This window comes from Leucopleurus acutus, assembly GCF_964270905.1.
Source record: "Leucopleurus acutus genome assembly, chromosome: 20".
NCBI classification, from domain to species: domain Eukaryota; kingdom Metazoa; phylum Chordata; class Mammalia; order Artiodactyla; family Delphinidae; genus Leucopleurus; species Leucopleurus acutus.
Window position 1 is genome coordinate 49,982,749 of NC_139162.1, and position 23,921 is coordinate 50,006,669.

General features: G+C 61.7%; 3 protein-coding genes across 12 annotated transcripts; all 3 read right to left on the reverse strand.

Annotated features, from left to right (window-relative positions):
- Positions 1-371: 371 nt before the first annotated feature.
- On the reverse strand, positions 372-4,497 carry SIX5 (SIX homeobox 5; the record flags this gene model as incomplete). The annotated part of the gene is made up of 3 exons (XM_082862260.1): positions 372-1,639; positions 1,915-2,717; positions 3,698-4,497. The coding sequence occupies 3 exons, from the start codon at positions 4,495-4,497 to the stop codon at positions 1,041-1,043; spliced, it is 2,202 nt and encodes a 733-aa protein (XP_082718386.1). The 3' UTR covers positions 372-1,040.
- A 1,407-nt stretch (positions 4,498-5,904) lies between these two features.
- On the reverse strand, positions 5,905-15,335 carry DMPK (DM1 protein kinase; the record flags this gene model as incomplete). Of its 9 annotated transcripts, none has more annotated exons than XM_082862355.1 (16): positions 5,905-6,281; positions 6,624-6,709; positions 7,023-7,069; positions 7,251-7,348; positions 7,439-7,596; positions 8,357-8,465; positions 9,772-9,860; positions 10,576-10,839; positions 10,921-11,127; positions 11,414-11,507; positions 11,663-11,811; positions 12,361-12,456; positions 12,549-12,632; positions 12,897-12,988; positions 13,437-13,495; positions 15,157-15,335. In XM_082862355.1, the coding sequence occupies 16 exons, from the start codon at positions 15,333-15,335 to the stop codon at positions 6,122-6,124; spliced, it is 1,971 nt and encodes a 656-aa protein (XP_082718481.1). In that variant the 3' UTR covers positions 5,905-6,121. The 9 variants fall into 9 exon arrangements, with proteins under 9 accessions (XP_082718481.1, XP_082718482.1, XP_082718485.1 ...); XM_082862356.1 differs by having other exon boundaries at positions 6,624-6,713; XM_082862359.1 differs by lacking the exon at positions 13,437-13,495 and having other exon boundaries at positions 10,591-10,839; positions 15,157-15,316.
- Positions 15,336-17,099: 1,764 nt separating this feature from the next.
- DMWD (DM1 locus, WD repeat containing) lies at positions 17,100-23,682 on the reverse strand. 2 transcript variants are annotated; one of them, XM_082862627.1, is made up of 5 exons: positions 23,229-23,682; positions 21,804-21,986; positions 18,463-19,731; positions 17,601-17,675; positions 17,123-17,227 (listed from the first exon to the last, which is right to left on the reverse strand). In XM_082862627.1, exons 1-5 carry the CDS (start codon positions 23,670-23,672, stop codon positions 17,180-17,182), a joined length of 2,019 nt encoding a protein of 672 aa, XP_082718753.1. In that variant the 5' UTR covers positions 23,673-23,682; the 3' UTR covers positions 17,123-17,179. The 2 variants fall into 2 exon arrangements, with proteins under 2 accessions (XP_082718754.1, XP_082718753.1); XM_082862628.1 differs by lacking the exon at positions 17,601-17,675 and having other exon boundaries at positions 17,100-17,227.
- Positions 23,683-23,921: the final 239 nt, after the last annotated feature.

Here is a 23,921-nt window from a genome sequence, read left to right on the forward strand (position 1 = left end):
TTGCCCTCTGCCTGTCCTTTGCCCAGCCCAGAATCAAATGCTTTCACCCAGTTGTACCTCACTCTATGCCTCCGGCCCTGTTCTATTTATAGTTCTATTTATAGATTATTTATTGTTTTTAACTAAATAAAGTGGAAACTGTTACCAGCAAGAGACAGGGCCGGGCCCCTGGTCTCCTGCTTTCTCAGCTCTGCTCACGGCAGGCACCTTCCCAAGCAGCACCACAAATCTGACCTCCAACCCTGTTCCCCCGAGAACATCTGGTCAGAAAGCCAGAGTCTCAAGGTGAGCTTTCTGTGGTTCAGCTTTTCCTTGGGCAAAAGCCGTTGGAAGATAGCCCACACCCCCCGAGGTTCTAGTTGTCTGTTAACTTTATTTTAATTGAAATGAAGGCATAACATGTCCTAGAAAAATAAAGATTTAGGATATAAACTAGACACAGCCGTCAGGGTTGGCCCGAGGGTCAAGGGATCTTTGGTCTGGGGCTGGACGTGCTACTGAGGGCTCTAGTCCAGGAGGAGCTAACGGAGGACCCTGGCCCACAGACCGCACACCCGCATCCCTCGTGGGCAGGAAGGGCCCGGCGGGGAGGGTCCATCAGTCTCCGGGCACAGGACTGCCCGTCCTCCACCCTCGGATTCCCGAGCAGTTCTGGGAACACTGGATGTCAGTGGAGCTATTAATAGTGTTTCAGGGAGTGATAGGGAGAGGGCTCAAGGGGGTTGGAAATCCAGCCATTCGGCAGGGCTTTCAGCTCACAGCTAGTACCAGGTCGAGGGGGGCAGAGCCCCTGAGTCAGGAGCCCCAAATCTCCCCATGTAGATCAGGAGGCAGAGCAAGGAGAGGGCTGTAACAGAGGAGGCGTCCCGTCAGAGGACATTGCCCCGGACAGAAGTGGGCCTCCAGGGCGTGGAGAGGTTGAGCGGCCGCGGGGAGGGTGTAGTGTGTGTGGATGGCAGCCAGTCTTCGTGTTTGAGAGGCTCCCTCCTCCCCGCTGTCCTCGAGCACCATTGTCATGGGAGGCCACGGGGCCCGGCGGGTCACAGTTCCAAGGGCTCTTCCACAGGCACCGACTGTAACTGGGTCAGGACCTTGGTCTCCACTTCCAGCCCCTCGTCAACCTCGCCCCCCGCCGTGGCCCCCAGGAGCAGCCCCTCGGGGTCGGGGTCCGGCAGCCTCAGCACCGTGTGGGGGGCCTGCGTCCCCAGCCCCTTCTCTGCCTCTAGCAGCCCCTCAGTGCCGGCGCTCAGTTCCAGCCCGGCTGGCCAGATGGGCACCGCCGCAGGCGACAGCAGGAGCCCCTCGGGCGGGGGCGCCTGGAAGCCGGGCAGGAGGCCAGAGGAGTCTGGGGAGAAGGGCAGACTGGCGGCGGCCGGGGCGGGGGGCGGCTGCGCAGACAGTGCGCCTAAGGCGTGGGCCTCTGGCAGAGCGGGGCTGGGGGCCACCGGGAGGGCTCCTTCGGGGACTGAGATGGCCGCGTCTGGCTTCAGGGGCAGGGCCAGGCTGGGGGCCGGCGACAGGACCTGGGAGACCAGCATGCTGGTGGGGAAGGTGGCGGTGAGGATGATCTTGCCCTGCTGCACGGCCACACCTGTCACGATGGGGCTGCCAGACACGGGGTTGGCCAGCAGGAAGTTTCCTGTGGGGAGAGGAGAAGGGCCAGGCGCAGAGGTGAAGAGTACGCCGCTGGAGAGCAGGCAGGGAGATCAGCCAGAGGCAAAAGGAGCCCCTTCAGGGTCAGGGTGAGGCCAAGTCTGCGTGGCTCGAGCCTCAGGGTACTGCCTGGCACGGGAGGGTCTGGGACCCACCCGGGATGAGCTCCCCACTCCCCACCATTGCCCCAGGAAGCCCACTGACAGCGCCATCCCTCCCTGAGGTAACTGTACCCCCCGCCCAGCCACCAGAAAGGGGTACCTGGGGCAGTGGCCGAAGGCAGCTGCAGGGCAGTCACGCCCACCCCAGAGTTTATCAGGTGCACGTTGGCAGGGCCCGGGGCAGCTGCCACCTTCACGGGGCTGCCTGGCCCAGCTGCCAGCAGCTGCAGTGGCCCCACAGCCTGAGGCAAGGTCACCACCTGGGAGGTGGGCACCACCTGGGGCAGGTTCAACAGTGGGGAGGCGGGGCCCAGGCCGGCAGGGTAGCCAGGCGGTGGGGAAAGTGGCACCACTTGCGGAGCAGCCACGGAAGCCACTGGTCCTGGGGGCAGAGGAAAGGTGGCAGCCGGCGGGGGGCCAGGCACCACTTGGGGCAGAGGCCCTGGGACCTCCTCTCCAGGCGGCCCTGAAGCAGCCACCTGGGCCCCCTTGGTCTCAGGGGCTTCAGGCTGAGCCTCCTCCAGGCGAACCTCCCCAGTCTGAGGGTCCAGGACCAGGGAGGTCTTGCCCTCGCTGGCCCCCTGGGGGCTGGGCTGCGGTGCAGGGGCGCCCCCGCCCCCGCCGAGCAGCAGGGGGCCCAGGCTGGAGGCCTCGCCCAGGGCCAGGCTGTTGATGATGACGGGGCTCCCATTGAGGAGCACCGCTGGAGAGCTGCCAGAGGCCAGGAAGCTCCCGTTCACCAGGATGGAGGAGGAGGCGGGGCACGGCGCGGGAGGGGCGGCCCCGGCCAGGAATATGGAGCCCTGGGCGGGGGCCTCGGCCGCCACTGGAGCCGCCCCCCTCTCCAGGTCCTCAGGGCTGCGGCTGGACTCGTCCTCCGTAGTCGGGTTCCCATCAGATTCGCTGGCCGGAGAAAGGATTGTGAGTTGTGGTCCCGAGTGCTGTGTTTCCCCGCTGGCCAGCCCGATTCCTGCACGGAGCCGGCTGCAAAGTGCTCGGAGGAAGCACAAGCCGCCCACTGCCTCCCCACCTTTCCCCAGCCCAAGTTCCTGTGCACCATTTCAGGGGGTTAGGAAACCTCCTCTCTGAGACCACCCAAGGGCCCCAGAGAGGAGCCTCTGCAATACCACTGACTAAAGGCTCAAGCTTGCCGCTTTGGGGGGAAGGAGGCCCTCCTCTCCCAACTCCTCGGCCTCAGAGCCCCAGAGGCTGAGCAACCAGGCTGCCTGAAGTCTCCTGAGTCGGCCTGAAAGGAGCCGAGTGGCTTTGGAGAGAGTAAGGAGGTAGTCGCCCGCTCAGTTCCCGGTGCCCTCCCCCGACCCCCTCCTCCCCGGGCGTCTGAGGAGTAGGAGGCCGACGCGCAGGGTGGGAGGAGAAGGGCTTGGGTTACAGGGAAACCGGAGCTGGGGAAGGTTCACGTTTCACAACAAAGACAGAAGACGGACCACGCTGTTTGGGCCCTGAGGGGGGGGCGGGAAGGGGGGAGGTGAGACCGAGCGACGGTCAGGGAGGGCCTGGCCGCGAAGGGGACTGAACAAGCCCCTACGCCCGGTGGGGAGGACAAAGGCCCCTCCTCCTTTCCCGCAACCCCTCATTTTCTCACTGCCGCCCCGAGTCTAGCCGCGGACACGGATGGGATCTGGGCCGGAGCCTTGAGTGGAGCAGAGAGAGGCGGTCTCCCGGCTTCCGCGAGAGGAGCATTGGTGTCCGGGTGTCTGGGAGAGCCGGGGCGCGTGCCCGTTCCATGGACACGGATTCCCCGCGCTCGGCTGGCGCCTGAGGGTGTGAGCGAGGGGTGTCCGAGGACAACAGGCATTGGGGGGGGGGCTGGTGGATGGCACGTCTCCGGGAAAGCGGGACTGGCGCCGCCCGGGTCCCCTCACCTCTTGCAGGGCGCGCCGCCGCCGCCCCCGGTCCGGTCGCGCTGTCGTCGGTTCTTGAACCAGTTGCTAACCTGCGTGAGCGAGAGGCCGGTGAGCGTGGCCAGGCGGCGCTTCTCGTCCGGCGTGGGGTAGCGGTTGCCGCGATAGCAGGCCTTGAGCGCGGCGCGGGACCGCTCCTTGAAGCAGTAGACGGTCTCTTCGCCGTCCCAGATGGTCTTGGGCAGCGGGAACTTCTTGCGCAGACGGTACTTGTCCACCGCGCCCAGCGCGCGGCCGCGGGCCCGTTCGGCCTCGTGGTAGCGCGCGCGCAGGTAGAGGTCCTGCAGAAACGCGTGGTGGGCGGCGGGGAAGGGGCGGCTCTCGAGCAGCCGGTAGAGCTCGGCGTACTCGCCCCGCTGGAAGGCCACCAGGGCCCGAGCGCGCAGCACCGGATCGCTGCCACGTAGGCGCTCGGCCGGGGGCAGTGCGCCCAGGAAACGGCTCAAGCGGCCGGCGTGGCCCGCCTGTAGCAGCGCCTCGCACACGCACGCCACCTGTTCCGGCGAGAAGCGGAGACCCGTGGGCGGATCGGCAGCGGCCTCGGGGGGCGACCCGGGTACGCCCGGGGATCCCGGGCCCTCCACTTTCACCGCCGCTTCGCCCGCCCCGGCCCCGGCCGCCGCCGCTGCCTCACCCTCGGCCGCCTGCAAAGTCTGCAGAAGCTGGCGCGCTTCCTCCTCCTCCTCTTCGGTCGCCGCCGCCGCCACCGCCTCCCCCCCAGCCGCCGGCCCCGCGCTCGGCTCCGCAGGCAAGGTAGCCATGTTTTGCAACTTTGGGAAGTTCCTCCCTCCTTCTCCTCCTCCCTCGGGCTTTCCCCAGCCCCCTCTCCCGCCCGGCTCCCCTCCCCGCACCCCCCCGCAACTTCGCCCTTCCCGATCTTCTCCCGCCGACCCCGCGTCTCCCCCCTCACCACCGATGCCAGGCCCAGTTCTCTATTAGGGTCTCTGTCCCAGTGTGTGTGTGTGTGTGTGCCCGTCCCCCTCCCCGTCTGTCCGTGATTCTCCCTTTGTTTTCCCTTCGCCTCAGGCCGCGCTTTTTGCCTCCCCCCCGCGTGTGCCTCTGGTTCAGGGCCTCAGTTTCCCCATCGGGACAACGGAGAAGGCAACAGGCCGTCCGGGAGGGCTAAGGGCGCGAAGCCGCCTCCGCCCCGAGACTGAGCTTCTGCACGCCTCCGTCTCCAGGGTCCTCCGAAGGCCCCCCTCACTCCCCATCTCGGCCCGCGCTCCGCCCCTCGGAATTCCCGGCTCCGCAGGGGGGCGGGTCTGGCTGGGAGAAGGGGCGGGGGAAACGGGCTAGAAAGTTTGCAGCAACTTTTCTTGAGCGTAAGTCAGTCTCTGGAACGGATGCGCGTGGCCCGCGCAGGCGCAGTGGTAGGAGGATGGCTGCGCTAGCTGCCAGCCCAGCCCCCCCTTCACCGCGGCCTGATGGCACAGCTGGGCCACAGCTGGACAAGAGGCGGTGCCTCCTGGTGGCCCGCTCTTCTTCTCCTATTGGCCGGATGTCGAAGCTACGCCCCCGCATCCCACCCCCACCCCTGATACGTCCGCTTCGCCTCCCGCTAGCTTGCTGCCAGGCCATTGGCCACCTCCACTCGCCTTCCTATTGGCCCACTGAGAAGCCTCCTGCCCTCAAAGCAAACAGCGGACGCGAAGGAATTTCAGAATTTTGGGCAGACGAGAGGGCCTTTTATTCGCGAGGATCGGGGGTGGGGTCCTAGGTGGGGAAAGACAATAAATACCGAGGAATGTCGGGGTCTCAGTGCATCCAAAATGTGGATTAGGGTGCTGGGGTCCTGGAGCCTGTCAGCGGGTCGGAGGAAAGGTCAATAAATACCCATACTGCCGAGGCGGGCGGAGCCGGCTGTGGCTCCGAGAACAGCGCACGTGAGGAGGGCGCGAGAGTCCCCGAAAAAAGCGGGGCTGTCAAAAGGTAAAGGCGGAGCTCGCGCTAGACGTTCACCGCGGCAAGAGAGTCTTCCCGGGAGGGCAGGGCCTCATGCACAAGGAGGATTTGTGGTTTGCAAGCCGATGTGGGTGGGGGTGCCTGGAGGGTGAAAAACAGATGCCGAGCCCTGGCCCTGCTGCCTTCTCTAGGTCGCAGCTTGCCCATCCACGTCGGATGCCTCAGCTAGGCCGGAGAAAGGAAGAGGTCCGCGATCCCCCCAGCAGCAGCAGCAGCATTCCCGGCTACAAGCCTCCCTGGAGCCGCGGCCCCGGCTCCTCCCTCCCCGGCCGCCAGAGGGCGGGCCCGGATCACAGGGCTGGAGCTGGGGCGGAAACCCACGCTCGGAGTGCTGTGAACTGGGGGGCGGTGGGAGTGGCTTCTGGGCCGTGCCTGGGTCACCAAACCCTCCAGCGGAGCCCAAGTGGAGGACAGGCTCGGGTTCTAGGGTTCAGGCGGCGAAGGCGGCTCCCGGGCGGGGTCAGACTGTGGCAAGATAGCCGGCGCAGGCCACCAACCCAATGCAGCCCAGGGCGGCGGCACCAGCCAGAGCAGAGGCGAACAGGAGCAAGGAACGCGCCTCCGATAGGCCAGGCCTAGGGACCTGCGGGGAGAGGGCGGGGGGGGGGTCAGCACTGGCGACGCGGGCCTCTGATTGGCTCCTGGGGCCAGCCCCGCCTACGCCCATAAGAGGGTCCACACACTCCCTGCACCTGCCCCGCCCCCTCACAGCGCGAGTAGCTGTGGTTGGTCGGCTCGCAAGCCTAAGTCTTGTCCCAACTCCTCATTGGCTGCCTCCTAGAAGCCTGTGTTGATTGGCTGCCCGAGTATCCTCCCTCCCCGCCGCGGGCCCCACCCCGCAGAGGCGCAGCTAAGCAGAGGCGGCTTGGGGTACGTGGAGCTGGGCGGGGTCGCGCGACGGGCGGGCGTGAGCAGCCGGACGTACCCTGGCAGGGAGCAGCAGGTGGCGGCGGTGCATGGGGCCTGGCCCCACCAGCGGGCACTGGCCCAGAGCCACGGCCGGGGGGCCATCTAGCTGGAGAGAGAAGGGACAGGTGACCCGATCCGAGCCCAGCTCGGCACGGCCGCCCTCGGCGGGGTGTAAGAGACAGAGAGGGGAGTCGAGGTCGGGGAGGTCATCTAGGGAGATCCTGGATGGGATTTGGGGAGAGGCCTGAACCGAGGGAGATCTGGTAGATTTGGGCATGAATGGAGGGTGTCTGCTGACTGGAACCTCAAAGAGGTAGGGGTGAGCCTCTAAGTCTGGACAGGGGTACGGGGAGATGGGGACAGAGTCTGCAAAGGGGGCAGCAGGCTTGACGCAGGGGAAAAAGAGGGGTCTTACATGGGAAGGTGGATCCGTGGCCCGGGGACTGGGGACCCCCGTGACAGCTGGAAGGAGAAGAGAGAGGCATAGGGCGCGTGGAGGGACGGAGAAGGGCGGTGGCGCGGCGTGCCCCAGCCTGGGCCCCTCACCCTCCCCCAGGTGTATACACACGCCGCGGGCCCACCTCCCCGCCCACCCCCCCACCCCCGCCGGCGCCTCAGGAAAGGTGGTGGATGAGGGACTCGCCTGCGGCTCCCCCGGCCTGAAGCAACTCCATCCGCTCCTGCAGCTGCCGGACGTGCGCCTCCAGGTCTCGGTTACGGGCCTCGGCCTCGCGGAGTTGGCTGCAGGGGAGGTAAGGACCATGATCCCTTCGGGACTTCGGCTAGAGAGGCTGCTAAAGGTAGTGACTGTCCCCGACTCCCGACCCTGACCTGGCGAAGTTCTGGTTGGCCGTTCGGATGGCCTCCAGCTCCTGGCTCAGGCTCTGTCGGGTGAGCACCTCCTCCTCCAGGGCCTCCTGGAGTTCCCGCAGCGTGACCTGGGCCTCTGCCACCGCCTCCGGAATGGCCTCCGGAACTGCCTCTTCAGCCTGGGTATGGGAACCGGGCTTAGGGCTGCCTGTGGCTCCTGGAGCATTCGAGACTTAGGCATAGGTTCCAGGCCTGGGATCCTCCTTTGACCTCTATTCCTGCACCCCCGAGATCTTTCTGGAATCCCCACAGCTCCTGCAGTGATCCAAGCCCCCTCCTTCCCTAACCCAGCCCAGCCCTCATCTCCAGCCTTTAATCTGGTCTCCTCCCATCCACCTTCCACACCAAAGGGCTGTTCCTGTAACACTACGCAGCTTGACCATGTCCCTCCCCTGGAGAATCTCTCCGGCCCCTCAGTGCCCTCAGGAGGAGGCCCACCACATGAAAACTAAAGGCCCTGTCTGGTGTGCGTCTGCTGGCCTCTCCAGCCTCCCCGCTCCTCACTCCTCACCCTCCTTCCTCCTGGAACAGCGCAGCCTTACTACCCTCCTTGCATGTTTCAGAGCAAACCAGCTGGTTCTCACCTCAGAGCCCTTACCCTTCTCTTTGCTGACCAATGCGTGGTCCTCCTGCTTCTCCAGGGCTTCCCCTCCCCAGAGAGTTCCCCTCCATGCACACTCACTGACCTGTTTTCATTTCTCTGTGGGGATCATTTCTGACTCAAGTAACCTTGTCTCTACTTTGTTTTCCATCTCTTTCTGTCAAGGAACCTCCCAGAGGGCCTAGCACTCCATGGCGCACACTATCCCTGAAGGCCTCCACTTTTCTCTCGATTCGTCCCTCTCTGACCCTCTCCTCTAAAGACTCCTAAAGACTCACCGCTTCCTCTGGTGGGGGCACCGTGGGTTCCAGGCTGGGCTCTTGCAATGGCTCAGGCAGCGCCTCGGCCTCCAGTTCCATGGGCGTGGAGCCCGGGATCTCATCATCCCTGGGGAGAGGAAGAGGGCGAGGGGAGGAAGAGCCGGCCTCATGCCCATCCTCTGCGTTTACAGCCAGGACTCCCTAGCCTGTGCCCGGGGGCAGCCAGACCTGAAGGCTCCAGGCTTGAGGAGGGGGAGGGGCAGAGTGAAGGGAATAAATGGCCAGGCTGGTGAGACAGGTCCTCCTCTTGTTGGGAAAAGGCCTGCGCCTGGCATGGCCTCAGGCCCCTGGAAGCTGGCCTCTCTGCACCTTCCTTGGGAACCTGGGGTCAGGAAACCCATGTTCTAGGATCTGCCCATCTCCGTCTCCATGTGCGCTTTACAGCCCCTCTCCTAAGGGCCTCAGGGAGTGAGGGAGACACTCCCAGCTCTGGCCACGTCCAAAGAGGTGGTCTTCAGACTGGGTGTTGGACCCCAAGCCTGACTCTAGACAGCAGCCACCCCTCCCACCCCCAGACCCAGGTGCTGGGAGGAAGACAGACCCTCCCAAGGAATATGAAATTGCAGTAAAAGTGATGTCCCCTCCAACCCAGCAGTCCCTCTTGTAGAAATATGTCTCAAGGACCCAATGACGCTCGACAAGCGCCAAGACCAACCTGCGGCTGTTCATCCAGCCTGGGTCATGGCAGAGGCGGGTTAGCTGAGTCCTGACCCGCCCAGTAAGGAGAACACTCCCCAGCGGGTCAGGATTGTGTTATAGTTTGTTCAAGAAATGGCACTTGCGGTACACTGTCCAATAACAAAACAGATCAGAATACAGCATGTTCTCGCAGCTGGTAAGTACATGTGCTGTGAGCCAGGGACACACAAGGCCGCTGCTGGCGGCCTTCCTTTTTCTCATCCCTATTTTCTAATATACTTGTGATAAGCAATGTATTATTTTCAGAATCAATGTTTTAAGAAGGCTTTGTGGTTATGTAATTCAGTGAGTCCGTGTTCTTTTAAGATTGACGTAACAATTCTAAACTTCTTATTCTCTAAGATTTTGAGGTCCCATGACTGTATACTAGAAATCTAAAAGTGGAAGGTCAGAAGATTCCGGAAGGCTGAGCCTGTGACTCTGAGGTTTTACATTTGAATCTAAATTTCAAAGTACTTATGGTCCGAGAATTTAACGTCCTACAATTCTGGGCTTCTGAAAGCCCTTAGTCCCAAGACAATAAGGTTCCGAGACTGACCCTGCAATTCTCCTGGGCACCAACGGGCCAGGATGTGATAACCCCGAGCAGCCTCTTGGGGCCTCTGGAGGCAGGACCCCCCCACCCCCACCCCACCCCCGTCCACTCCTCTCAAGCTGCACAGGGTAGCACTTACCCAAGGGCCATGCAGGAATAGGAGGAGTAGCCCACGAAAGGCAGGTGGACCCCCAGTGGCGTGCCTTCCTGCATATCCGACAGCGTCTCCTATAGGAGAGAAACACAGATGTGAGGTGACCAGCGGCTGTCAGGGATGGCCCCTCACTCACCCCTTCCCAGTCTTGGCTTAAGTGCCCTGCCACCCTCCCACCCCAGCCTGGGGTCTATCTAAAGTGGACCCTGCGTCATTTTCTTTCATTACATCCTGCTGCTTCCCTCAGGGCACTTGCCACAGTATAATTATATACTTCTCCAGACTGTAAGTAGATGAGGGCAGGCACCAGGGCTGACTTGGTCCATGTGTGTCCCCCGCTGTGCCCAGCACAAAGGCAGTCAGGCTGAACAAGCACGGGATAGCTCATATGACAGCTGAGAGAGAGATGGCCTAAGCAAGGGAGATTCCTCTATGGTGCTTTCTCACCTCTCATGCTTCCAGGTCTCAGCTCAGATAGCCCCCTCCTCCAGGAAGCCCTCCAGGACCTTTCATGCTGGGTCAGGAGGCCCGCCCCCCTGCACCCCCCACCCCCATCTCAGCCCTGATCTCTCTGGAGCATCATTGTCTGGGGACAAGTCCGTGTCCTCCACTGGACTGTGAGTCTAGGTCACTGCTGGGTTCCCAGCCCTGGGGCCAAACAGAGCAGGTGTTTCTGGGGAAGGAATGATTTCAGGACCCCAGGAGGAGGGTACTCTCCTAACCTCAGTGTTACGGCGGTCGGATGCGGGGGTACCCTCTGCAGACCAGGGATCGATCGCAGGTACCTACCCCGCCCCCGCTCACCATGGCAGTGAGCCCGTCTTCCACCACATCGAAGTTGCATGTGTCTGTGGCACCCTCGAAATCCGGCGTAAAGGGGGGCGCGCTGTCTCGGAGGCTGTCCCAGTCAAGGCCAAAGAAGAAAGGATGCTTCTGGAAATCGCCTGCTCCATTCCGGCCCAGGCGCGTCTCGGGGGGACACAGCAGCTGCTGGATGAGATCGCGAACCTCGTCGGGGACTCCTGCGTCTGCCAGCGGTAGAGACAGGTGCTCCTGCTCAGAAGGAGGGGAAAAGAGGGGATGTTACCTGGGAGCATGTGCAGAGAGGTCAGGGGCTCCCCGGGCTGTGCTCACCTTGTAGTGCACGATCTTGCCGTAGGTCTCAGCCGTGGAGTCGGCGTAGAAGGGCGTCTGCCCATAGAACATTTCATAGGCGAGCACGCCCAGCGCCCACCAGTCACACTCGGGCCCGTAGCTGCCAGTCCCGGGCCCACCGCCCACGGCCTGCAGGATCTCGGGAGACAAGTAGTCCGGGGTGCCCACAGCCACCAGTGACCGCACCTGAGCCAAGAGGATCCGAGCTAGGCTTGACCCCGCCCCTCCTAGCTCTGGCTCCGCCCCCTCTTAACACTACCCTAGAGCTTAGTCCCTCCTTTTGCCTGTTCTAAGCCTGAGCCACAGGTAGGCTACGGCCTGGGTCGCCTCCTTCTTTCCCCTCCAAATCTAGTCCTGCCCTCACCCTGGCTCTGCCCGCACGCCTCAGCCCCGCCCCCACGCTGCACCTCGGGTTCCTGCTCCCGACCCGTCATTGGTAGTCCGAGTTGCCCAAGAGCGGCGCACCGCTCACCGTTCCATCCGCCCGCAACTTGAGGCAGGAGCCAAAGTCGGCCAAGCGGATGTGGCCGCAGCGGTCCAGCAGGATGTTGTCCGGTTTGATGTCCCTGCGCGGAGGGAAGAAGGGAAGGGAGAGGGATAAGTGAGCCTCTCTCCTGCCATCTCACCAGGCTCCACCCCACTAGGCAGCACCGCCTGGGCCCCACCCTCTTAAGGACCACTCTCTCCAATTCCCGCGGCCTTCAGCCCCTGCAGCGCCCACCTGTGCACGTAGCCCAGCCGGTGCACCGAGTCTATGGCCATGACAATCTCGGCCAGGTAGAAGCGCGCCATCTCGGCCGGGATCCGCTCCCCAAACTTGCTCAGCAGCGTTAGCAGGTCCCCGCCCACGTAGTACTCCATGACCAGGTACTGGGAGGGGGCGTGTCACGGGGGTCGGTACCTCGTCTGGGCGCCCACGGCCGATAGCCCGGGACAAAGACTCCCAGAGACGCCCCATCCCTGGGCAGAGACTCCGCAGCCCCAGCCCCAGCCCCAAGAGATCTCCCAGGCCAAATCAGAGACATGCCCACCCCCAATCCTCGTTCCCCCACGATGTCACTGGACAGAGATTCACTTCCCCCACCCACGACCAAGAGAGTCAGGAAAAAGAGAACTCAGAGACCTCTCGATTATCCAGGGTATGGAGCCCAGATACCCCCTGCCCAGTGGCTCCCACATAGACTCTAGAGACTATATCATTCCAGGTAGTGCCCCCCGTAATCAACCCGGGGAAAAAGGCAGTAAGGGACATCTCCCATCCCGGGAAAGGAAGGCCAGCTCCTACCACACCCAGGGACTGCCGCATGCATTTCGAGGCAGCTCCCTGATCCTAGAACTTCCTCTGCGTGCCCACACCTCGATAACTGACAGCCTCAGGGGTGGGGGTCCGCCTCTCTAGTCGCCCGGCCTGGGGCTCACCAGGTAGTTCTCGTCCTGGAAGGCGAAGTGCAGCTGCGTGATCCAGCGCTGGTCCCCGTTCACCAACACATCCCTCTCCTCGCGGAAGCACGACACCTGCGGGGCACCCGGAGGAGCTGAAGCGCACGGGGGTGGGAGGACGGAAGGGGGGGGTCCTCAGCACCCTGCACACCCAGCCCGGCCGTCACCTCGCCTCTCTTCAGCATGTCCCACTTATTCATGATCTTCATGGCGTACACCTGGCCCGTCTGCTTCATCTTCACCACCGCCACCTGAAAGCCCAAACAGGGTAATAGAGCGGAGGTGGCGGGGAAACACCAGGCCTCCCCCAGATTGGATTCCACCCTTAACCCGGGCCAGACTTGGCCCCGCCCCCACTCGGCAAAGCCACGCCCATTGGCCTCAAGCCCCGCCTTAGGGTCTAAACTCAGTCATTCATCAATTTCTAAGAACTTCCGGAACGCCAACATCCCGCCCACTGCAGGAAAAGTCAGGTCTCTAACCCCACTGAGCTGCCTCCGCTGCTCCAGGCTCACCTCGCTGAACGCCCCGCGTCCGATCACCTTCAGGATCTCGAAGTCATCCCTCTGCAGTCGGGCCTCCTTAAGCCTCTCCGCGATGGGCTCCACTGGGGGGGAGGGGGCGAAGGGGCGGGGATAAGAACCGAGAATCCGAGGGACTGACACTGGAGACGAGGAGAGACAGTCCCACCTTCTGTCGCTGAGTCTCCCCTGCCCCTGCCCCTCCTCTTAGCACTAGTCGGCCTCCTTAAAGACTTCACATAAACATTATGTGAGGCTTTGGGGACCCAAAACTGCTCTTGTACAGAGAAAAGTGGGATGCCTGGGAACCCCTTTCTGGGACAGGACACTGGGCCAGAGGGCTCTAGGGGGTGCAGATGGACAGGGTAAGGTAACAAGTCTGCCGAAGGGAGGCCCTGAAGAACAGAGGAAGAAGAAATAGGCCCAGTTCTTAGAGCTCCCTGGGCTTCCGGGCCCCTACTCCCGGTGACCCCGCCCACCCCCAGGGCTCTCATTCAGTCTGTTTTGGGTCATGGCCCAGAGCCTGCAGTTTAATCCTAGGCTCAGATACTGGTGGCTCTTGGACCACACTCTGGGAAACCCTGAGTTTAGGGCTAGGACCAGGAGAAGGAACGGGAGAGGGAGACAAAGCCAGCGTGGATCCGCATCCTGGCTCCAGGGCTGCAGGCACAGTCAAGTGTGTTATCTCTACGCTCTCAACTCCAGGAGGAGGTTTTGCTATTACCCCTTATCTACAGATGAAGAACCAAGGCTCAGACAGGTGAAGTCCTCTGCCCAACGTCCTACAGCTAGCAATGTTACAGAGAGCAGTTTGGGAGGGGGAAGGCGGAGAGTGGAGGCAGGGGGAGAGGGAAGCCTGGACTCCCGGAGGTGGAAGAAGCTGGGAGCTTCTGAGGCAGGAGGGAGAGAGCAATGGGTGCAACTAGGAATGAGGGAAGATACAGTGGGTTATGGAGAGGGTTCGGGGTTCAGGAAGAGTGGGCCAGCAGGGAAGCAGCAGGCAGGGCCCAGGATGGGGGAGGGAGGAGAGAGCCAAGACACTGAGCCCTTTTAAGGCAGCGGGAACCCAGGCCCCCTCCCCCGCCCCAGCGGCCTGGCAGGGGAGGGGCCGCAGGATGCTGCTCGGGCCACAAAAGGAGTGCTCCTTACAGGAGAGCTGCCCCCACCTCAGGTCTCAGTTCATCCTCTGCAAAAGAGGAGCTGAGAGAGTTACTAAGGGCTGGGGGGATGTGGGAAGAAGGTTCTCCCAGAGGCCAAGTGGTCTAGCCCTTGGCCTCCACCTTCGCATCTGCAAAATGGGGAGAGAGAAGCAGGGCCTGGGTCAGAAAGAGATGGACACAAGAAAAGAGGGAGCGGGAGAAGGCAGAGAGACAGGAAACAGGGACGGGGACAGGGACACACAGAGCCTAAGGACCAAGAGCAAGCCACTGAGGGACAGACCAGTGGAGGGACAGAATGGCAGATGTTAGAGAGACAGAAACCCAAGTGAGCCTGAGCCTGGGCCAGGAGGGAGTGGGGCAGACAAGGCAGGAGGCTGAGGCTGAAGATGAAGCATCTTCCCTCTGGACCCGTCTCCAGGGGAAGACTTGGCCAGAAGGGACTTCGGGTGGAGGAGGAACCTACAGAGAAAGTGGGCCCACTCAGAAGAATCCTAATTCTTCCTCCTCCAACCAGGGAGTGGAGGGGGTGCTTGGTGGGGCCTGTGTGCAGAGCTGGTTCTCCCCGGGCCTGCCTGAGTCACCGTGCCCTCCCAGTGCCTGGGCACCTGTTGGAGCAGCTGGAGAGGCTGGCGCCGAACACCTGCCCGTCAGCCGCGCCCCTGGCAGCTGCCCTGTGCTGTCCCTTCCGCTTGCCCCTGTGATCTGGGGAACCAGGGTGGAGGGCCACAGGGCCCATTTTGGTGGGGAGGGGTCCTAGAAGACAGGGCTCCCCAGCATGTCCCTAGGCCTAGACTCGGGAATGGGGTGCAAGGGGACCATGAGAGGCTGTGCCCAACCCGGCTTACCATGGCTCCCAAGTCATGATTCTGAGTCATGGCTGCCCTGGCCTCTGTTCATCTCACTCTGCCCTGCCAGGGTGGCACAGGGGTAGGAATATGTCGCCCCAAGACCCAGCCCCAAGTTCTGAGCCCCTGAATGGGAGGTCTTCCCCGTGTCCGTCCTGCCCCCAACACCCAGCCCACACCCACCTCCCCCCTCTGCCTTGCCCCCACCCCCGAATCTGTGGGGCACCATGCAGGTAGGTAGGCACTCACCCCACTCCAAGAAGTCGGCCACATACTTGTCCTGGGCCAGGTCGGACGCGCCCAGCTCCTGGTGGACGCCCAGGAGAAGGTCGAGCAGGGGCTCCAGCCCCAGGAAGCTGGGGTCCAGCACCAGCTGCTGAAGCCGCCTCAGCCGCACTTCGGCTGACATGTCGGGCAGGCAGCACCATGGCCCCCTCCCCGGGCCAGGGGCTCGGGGTCCTCCCGTCACGGGGCCTGGAGGGCCCTGTCCAGGCCCTGGGGCCCTGGCTGCATGTCTGCCTGTCCCTGGCTGTCCCCTGGGCCTCTCTGGCCACTTCTCTCTGCTGGCTGCTAAGGCCTCCTCCCCTTCTCCCCACCCCTCGGTCCGGCCCCCTCCAGCCTCCCAGCCTTAACCCCTCACAAGCCAGGCCCCCCCAAGTTGCTCCTTCCAGGGCCCCTCGGAACGCTTCAGTGTGAGATGAGGGGTTGTGGAGAATCTCTACCCTCAAACTACCCCACCACTGAAAAGGCAAAGCACAGAGGAACGCTACAGGTATGACAGACGCCAAAGATGAGCCCGCCCATTCCCCAGAGGGGACCAATTGAGGTTCACAGTGATTTGGTAACACCCCTCCCAAGCTCCTGAGTTGGGAGGGGGGGAGAAAAAGGGGTGAGGCCTGGGAAGGGGGGCGGGAGGCCAGGGCAGCTTTGCGGGTGACTCAGCCAAGGAGGCAGACTTTGGGATGGTTTAAATTTAGCCCTCAGGCCCTCTGCTTTACACTGACTTGTTTTTGGCAGGAGATGGGGAAGGGGTGGTGAGAGAATCGGGAAGGGAGGCCCTCAGGAGCCAGGATCAGGGGTGACCCACTAGCCAAAGCCTGGGGGAGGCAAAGGAGCCCCCAAAATAGCTCCTTGGACCCTGGCAGTGCAGCCACATTCCTGCCCAGGCTAGGATTAGAAACAGAAACATTTCGGGGGGTGGAGGGTAGAGCGGGAAGACACCACTCCCTGTGGCTCCAGAGAGCCAGCCAGGAGGGATTTTCGCTGTTCTTTCCAGGGTGGACAGTTCTCCCAGAGGAAACCATGGTCTCTAATTGGTCCTGGATGCCTGGGCCCGGCCAAGCCAGGCCTGAGGCAGCAGAAGGCCAGGGCCTATGCTGTGGCAGCTCACTCTGGGCATCTCAGGAGCTGCCTGGCGGGGGCCCCTATAATATCTGGACACTTTGAAACAACTTTTAAAACTCCCACTGAAGACTCTGAAGAGGGGGTACTGGTGGCTCTCTTCCCTCCGAGAGTTTGGAGTGGGGCGAGGGATACTCTCCTCTGTCTGAAGGGCCCTGCCTGGGGCTGGCCAGCAGCAGATCCACCAGCTGTGTGCCTCAGGCACATCCCTCCTCTGGTTTTCAGTTCTTCCTGCCCTCAAAAGGGGGTCTGGGGGGGGAGGCAGGGCCTAGCGCTTCCTCTGGATAAAGTGGACTGATTCTAGGGCTGCATCGAAAGCACCCACACACTTCCTCCATACCTCCGCGGAAGGGAACAGAGACGCTGTGAAAACAGGGAACTTTAGTATAAATAAGAGGTCCTGGGGGACAGCGAGGACCCCAGGGGCTTCCATAATTTAACATTCTTCAAAAGCACAAGTAACAGCAAGGGCAGGGCGGGGGCCAGGGGAGGGGTGGGCCACCCCCTGCCCTGCACACAGGACCGAGAGGTGCACTGCAGAGCTGGGGCTCTTGTGGGTGGGGAGTTTCTCCCCCAGGAGTGACCAGTCACATGCTGGGGACAGGGATGAGGCTAACACTGATGTTTCAGAGGAAGGGGTCATTGTACTTGGCAGTGGGTGGGGACAAGGCTGAGGCCACACGGGCCACTACATCCCCCCAGTGTCTGGGTCAGTCTGAGGGACCCTCTGCCCCAAATTTGAGCAGGGAGAGGGACCGGAGCAGTCCATCCGTCACGGTTAGTCTTGTTAATATGTTGATCCATGAGGTCAGCGGGGACGGTTATGCTAGGAGCTGGGGGCATGGGGTGGGGGACCCCGACATCCATGGCTTCACACCACTGTGCCGCTCGGGGAGTTGCCTGGTTGGGAGGAGATGCCCTGGGGAAGATGAGAGCGGAGACAGGAGGGGGTTAGAGACAGCCTGGGGCTCTCACCAGTCCCACGGGGCGGGGGTTGGGGAGGGGGGAAGCCAGCCTGGAGTCCCCCAGGCTGCTGCCACCCTGGCCTTGCCCTTCAATCCACCCCAGACCACCCAGACAGGCCGCTGCTCTAGGCTCAGGAACTTACATCTCGGCTAGCTTCCCTGTCCCAGCAGGTGGCACTCTTATACAATTAAAGTCCTCAGGTGATCCTGAGCAAAGAGGATGGGGTAGGGGTGGAGGTAGGGAGGAGAGGGGGAAACTGGGGTCCCCTTCTGACTGCGGAGGGGGTCCTAAGATTCTGGGAGGGAAGAACTTAGGGACAGTCCTACCTCTACCACTGACTTGCTGGGTGACCTGGGCCAACTTCCTTCCCCTGTCTGGGTCTCGGTCTCCTCGTCTGTGAACTAGGGAGATAGAGGGATCTCTTTCAGGACTTACCAGATTCCCCAAATCCCAATGCCCCTGCCTCTGAGACTGTACTTTAAGTTCTAGGGATTCAGGACCCTACAATTCCAAAACTGCTCTTCCAGGGAGCCAGGCACAGCCCTCAGATCTGGCATCCTGGGCCCCAGGGCCCAAACCCTTAGGAGACATCTGAGAACACAGGTCCCAAGTTATAAGGCACCAGGCCCGCACTTCACCTTACTAGCACCTTTCTGAACCCCATGGCCTACCCATCTTCAAGCTTCCCTGCCCTAAGAGGTGAGAAAGGTCATAAAGAGGCAGTGACTTGCTCGAGGTCACACGGAGCAGAAGTGCTGGACTGGACCCTGAGCCTGGGATTCCACAGCCCACGCCTCCAGCAGTGGGCTCGGATCCCAAGAGTCTGACACTCAGGCTGGAAGCTGGGTGCACAGGCTCAACCTTGCCCATAGAGCTCAAACTGCAGTATTAATAAAATTTCACCATTCCGTAAGACCTAGCCATGCTGGGCCCACCGGCTGCCCTTCTGATAACTGGCCATGTTCTCCACCACTCCCAGATGTCTCTTATGCCTGACCCTCTCTCTGCTTACCGTTGCTTGCCAAGCGTTCTAGAAGTCACTCTAAGATCTGAGAAGGCTTGTTCCGGGACACAGATTTCCATGGCTTCCCCTCATCCCACACGGCTAGAGGCTGTGATGCTACCAAACCTGTCTGCCAATGCCCGCCTCTGCCTGGGTCCCAGGTGCGCTGGTGTGGGGTGACTCACCACCTTGCCCGGCCGGGCCCAGGTGCAGATGAGGCCCTCCTGGCAGGCGGTGATGATGCAGTCCTCCAGGAAGAGGAGGACCGTGAGCCGCTCCTGGGCGATCTTCTTGCACACGAGCGGCTCGAGCAGCGGCACCTCGTGGATGCGCGGGCACAGCGCGGTGCCCAGCACCTTGGCGGGGTCCAGCCGGCTTCGGGGGGCGGGGCCGCTGGGCTTGTCCCCGCCGCCCCCGCCCCCACTGCCGCCCCGGCTGATGTTGCCCAGGCTGTGGTAGCGCTTGTGCTCTTTCTCGGCCCCCCGGTCCCGCCGCTCCTGCAGCGTGAGCGTGGCAAAGCGGCCGATGCTGAAGGGCGTCCCCGGCTCCGCCGCCGCACCCGGGCCGCCCGCCTTGCCGCTGCCCGCTGGGTGTGGGAGGCTATTGGACCGGGACAGTGAGCGGGGCAGGGGCCCGGGGCCTGGCTCACCACCTCGCGAGCTGCCGGTGGCAGGCGGCGTGGTGCCCGGCGTGCCGGGGAGGGTGCGGGTGCGGGCCAGGGGAGGGTGAGGGTAGAGCACGTCTTCGGTGAGGTCCCACAGGCAGAACTGCGTGTCCTGGCCGGCCGAGCCGAAGCGGTAGGTGATGGAGCCGGCCTTGGGCAGCGGGGAGAGGGGGGCGCCCCCGCCCGAGCCCGTGCCCGCGGCCTCCGGCTCCTCCTCCTCCCCGCCACTCCGCTCCCCGTCGCCACCGGCAGCAGCCGCCTCCTCGGCCCTCGTGGTGTAGGGGTCGAAGGCCACGGCGTTGACCCAGGACTTGTGGCCGTGGCCTCGGGCCACCACGCGGCCCTCGGTGAAGGACCACACGGTGACCAGGTCATCTTCACCACCCGTCACGACGTAGCGCCCGTCGGGGCTCCAGCACACACAGAGCAGGCCCCCAAAGTAGCTCTTCATGAGCCCGCGCAGCAGCATGGAGTCGAAGTGGAAGACGCGCAGGCAGCCGTCCTGGCTGACGCAGGCCAGGTGCCGGCCGTCGGGCGAGAAGGCGAACTCGTTGAGGGGCCCCTCGCCCACCGCCCACTTGGCCAGTGGGTTGCGGGGCGCCTTGCTCTTGGCGGCGTAGACGGCGAAGCCCTCGCCCTGCTTCAGCAGGCTGTACTGCGGTGGGGCCGAGGCGCACGGGTGGCTGACGTTGTACAGGTACAGGTGGCCGCTGGCGTGGGATGCCAGGAACAGGCTCTCTGACTCAGGCAGCCACTTCAGATATGTCACCTTGGTCTTGTCGATAAGCCGCTGCCAGGGGAGAGAGCGGGGGTTGGGAGAGGGCCATCCTCCCGTGGCCCACCTCCTCCCCAGCCTGGTTCCCCAGAGAAGGTCATCGTAAGTGGCCCGGGCCTCCTCGGAGAGGAGGGACTGAGGGAAACGGACAGACACCAGGTTAGGGGAAAGCAGGGGGAGAAGGGCTGTGTGAGGGGAGCGCCGTGGAGCCTCGATGTCCCTTCTTCGGCAGGAGGGCAGTGCTGCCTTCCAGAGAACTCTCCTCTAACCCCCTCCGCCATCTTTACCATGTCATGCTTAAGGCAAGATATTGAGTCACGGAGTATCAGCTCCCCCAAGGAAGGTATCTTTGTTTATTTGGTTCATTGTTCTAGCCCCAGAGCACGGAGCTGTACCCGCAGGAGGTGCCTGGAAAGTAGTTCCAGGACACCTGAGTGACAACCCCATCCTGGCAGCCACGCATCTTTGCTCCTTTTTGTCCTCACAACTCACCTCCAAACCTGCAAGAAATCCTGTGGGCTTGATCTGCAAAATGTGCCCAGAACCTGATCTCTTCTCACCACCCCCAACTCCAACCACCCTGGTCTCAGCTGCCGTCAGGCCTGCAACGGCCTAACTGACCGGTCTCCACCACCTGGGTCTCTTCTCTGCACAGTTGCCAAAGAGATGCTATTAAAACCTAAGTCAGCACCCGGCACTGCCTCTCCCATTCTGAACACCATGGCAGCCTTTCTCCAGCAGGACTCCGGGGAGAACCAAGCCCTAAAGCCCTTTGGCATCCACCGTCTGTAACAAAGTAACTTCTTTCCCAGATACCCAAGTTGCTTCCCATTCTCCATTCTCTGGAGAATTTAGAAATTAAATCAAATTGTTCCTGTGTTCTTGGCTCAGATGAACCCCAGTGGCGAGAGGCTCTAAAGGCCAAGGTCTTTTCCATGACCTGCCAGACCCTACCTCTCCTGGCCCCTCCGAGTTGTTTCTCGGAGCTCATCTACCACCCTCCCCCTCAACACTGCTCTGGCCACACAGCCTTTTTGCTGTCCTGCTTCCGGCATTTGTCCTAGCTGTTCCCTCTACTCAGAATGTCCTTTTCTCCAATAATTTGTCTTGCCTCCTTTAGGAATTTATTTCCATGTCACCTTCCATGAGACCTTTCCTAACCTCACCGAGCACTCCCCATTCGCCTTCCCTGCTGGATTTTTCTCCACGACACTGACACACAGCCTACTTAGTTATTTGATAACTATCTGTCTCCTCCAGCTAGATAAAAGCTCCACAAAGGCAGGGCCCTCTGTTTTGTTCACCGAGATGTAGTATTCCCAGTGCTTAGAACAATGCCTGGCAAAGAACGAATGCTCAATGAATATTTTGTGAATGGATGACCTAGTCCACTTTAATCCATTCCGTGTTCCACTCACTCTCCTCTGCCATTCATGCACTCTGTACATTTGAAACACCTCAGAACAGAGAGAAAGAGATAGAGGACAAGAGTAGTTCTGGACACAGATAAGGTCTTTCACTGGCATTTCCCCTTCTGCCAGGTCCACCCAGGACTGAGCAACCTCCATGTATGATTTTACAACAGTCCCGTGAGGTAGGGATGGGAATCCCATTTTGCAGAGGAGAAAAACTGAGGCTAAGGGAGGAATAGTCACTTCCCAAAGCCACACAGTGAGTAGATGGTGCAGCAAAGATTTGAATCCAAAGCCCACAGGGCCCAGAATTTGAAAAGCAAGGGCTGTGGCTGCAAACAAATCCCAACCAGTGAGTAGCTTCAGTTCTCTAATCTGCAAAATGGGTATCACAATCCTAACCCATTGGTTGATGAAAACTCCAGGAGTAATGTGTTCAGCATAGGGCTAACACAGCATAGGGCCTGGGCACAAGAGATGCAACCGTCATTATTAGCTATCACCACAGCAGCTGCTGTCACCCCAACCTCCATGTCTATCAGTCCATCCCCCATCTCTCCCTCATCCTGCCCCCTCAGGCCTACACTGCTTCCCAGGCAGCTGCAGTCTCATGGCAAACAGTGTGTGGGTGGGTGGGAACGGGAGCAGTTCTGGGCCCTGGGGGCCCACAATCACCTCCTCATTGAATAGCTTGCTGGTGTCCTTCTTGATGAGATCCAGGTACTGCACTTGACCGGCTGAGAATCCCACCAGCAGGGAGATGGTCTCTGTGGCAGCAGTGAACTGGTTGAAGTCGTGGCAAGTGGGCTGGGTGCCCTTATAGATCCGCTTGTCAATTGGCTTGTTGAGGTCAATGGACTTGGGTGGTGGGAGAAAACGAGTTAATGGCTTCTACCACTGAGAGGAAGGAAGAGGGTGTTGAGGTTGGGGGAAAACCACAAAGAGGAAGCAGGGTTAAATCCCTGAGGGGAGTGGGTAGGTGGATGGGTGAGCGGGGAGGGAAGGGGCAACCACAGACAGGAAGGAGCACCCAAATCACAAACAGAGGAAAAAACCAGGCAGGAAGCTTTGCCCCCTGCCACCACATGAGACCACAGTGCGTCCTCCCCAAAGTTGGACACCCCCAACTTCTGGTACACCCTTGGCCACAGTGTCAGTTTCAGGGCCCCTGTAGTCCCTGAGCTCCAATTCCTTTCTATAATTTCAGCAACTCCCCTGGGTCTTAGCACCACTATATTCCAAGACCCTCAAAACTCAGGATCATCCAATCCCCAGAATTCTAAAGTCCAATGTCCCAGGATTCTCCCCACTTTGGAGTCCTTAAATCTCAGCATCCCCATCACAGTTCAGGGACCCATTAAACCTCATGGTCCCCCAAATTTTAGGTGCCTTCATCATCTCTGGGCTCTCAGGATCCCCATCACTTCTGGGGACCACCATAAACTCCAAGGGTCTCGTGTCCTCTGGGACTGACATCACTTTAGAGACACCCATTACACCTGAGGATGTTCCCTCTGGGATCTCATTATCTCCAGATCTCCCATCAGTTCCGAGATTCTCATTTCCTCCGGCACCCTCATTACCTCCAGAACCCCAAGTTTCTCTAGGATCCCATTCACCTTCAGGATCCCTATTACCTCTAAGCCCCCATTACTTCCAGAATCCTCCTCACCTCTGGGCTCCCCAAGTCCCCCCAACACCCCCAGACAGCAATACCCCTGGGCTCTCCATCACTTCTGAGCCTGCATTTCCCATCACCTGCAAAATGCCTGCCAGCCAGCACCTGGGAGCTCCCCATACCATCTCGGATTCCCCATCACCTCCAGAACAGTCACCATCCCAGGACCCTCACGCATAACCTCGGGATCTCACATGATCTCGAGGTTTCCCAGCACCTCCCAGCACCCAGGGAGCCTCCCATCACCTTTCAGAATCCTGTATTACCTCCAACAATCCTTTCCCCTTAAGATGTCCGTCACATGTAGGATGCCTATCTCAGGGCCCCCTATCATTCAGGGACTCTCCTGTCACTTGTGAATCACCTCAGGGATCCCCATCCTCTCAGCCAGCACCCAGGGCCCCACGATGCGGGCCGCTCACCCGTTGGCTCCCGCGGCGACAGCAACCCGGGTAGAAATAGAGCTCGCGGCCCAAGTTGAAGCAGACGCGGTCTCCCCCAGCGCCCAGCCCTGCGGGCGTGGCGGGAGGCTCCCCGGCCCCGGCGCCGTCGGGCTCCCCGAGGCGCACGAGGCTGAGGCGCACCGCAGGCAGCGCGGGCCCGGGCCCTGGGCCTGCGGGCGGAGGGGACGGCGCGGCGCCCGCAGCACCGGGGCCTGAGGTGGAGGCAGGGCCGGGCAGGGGCTGCTGCGGCGGCTGGGGCGGCGCCGGGGTCTGGGAGGAAGCCGGACCCGACCTACGAGCGGCGCCGTCGCCGGGGAGCAGCTTGTAGAAGCCCTCGCGGGTGCGGAACTGCGACTTGATCTCCGCACAATCCCCCATTGCAGCGCCGGGGCCCGAGCCGCCCTCTGCGCCGCCCGCCGCCATCTTGGGCGACCCCCACCCCAGCCCAGGGCCCCGCTAGTGCCGGACAGCCGCCTGCCGCCGGGCCCCCTGCCGGAAGCCGTGGATCCGCACCGGAAGAGGTGGTGTCGTCGCCCGGGCAACGCCTCTTCGATTGGCAACAGGGTAGGGAGGCGGGACGAGCTCCAGCCGTCGCTCCGGTAACGGTTCTGGACTGAAGGCGGGGCTACAAGGTGGGCGCGGCCTTCGTGCCTGCGGCCGACGTGGTTGGCT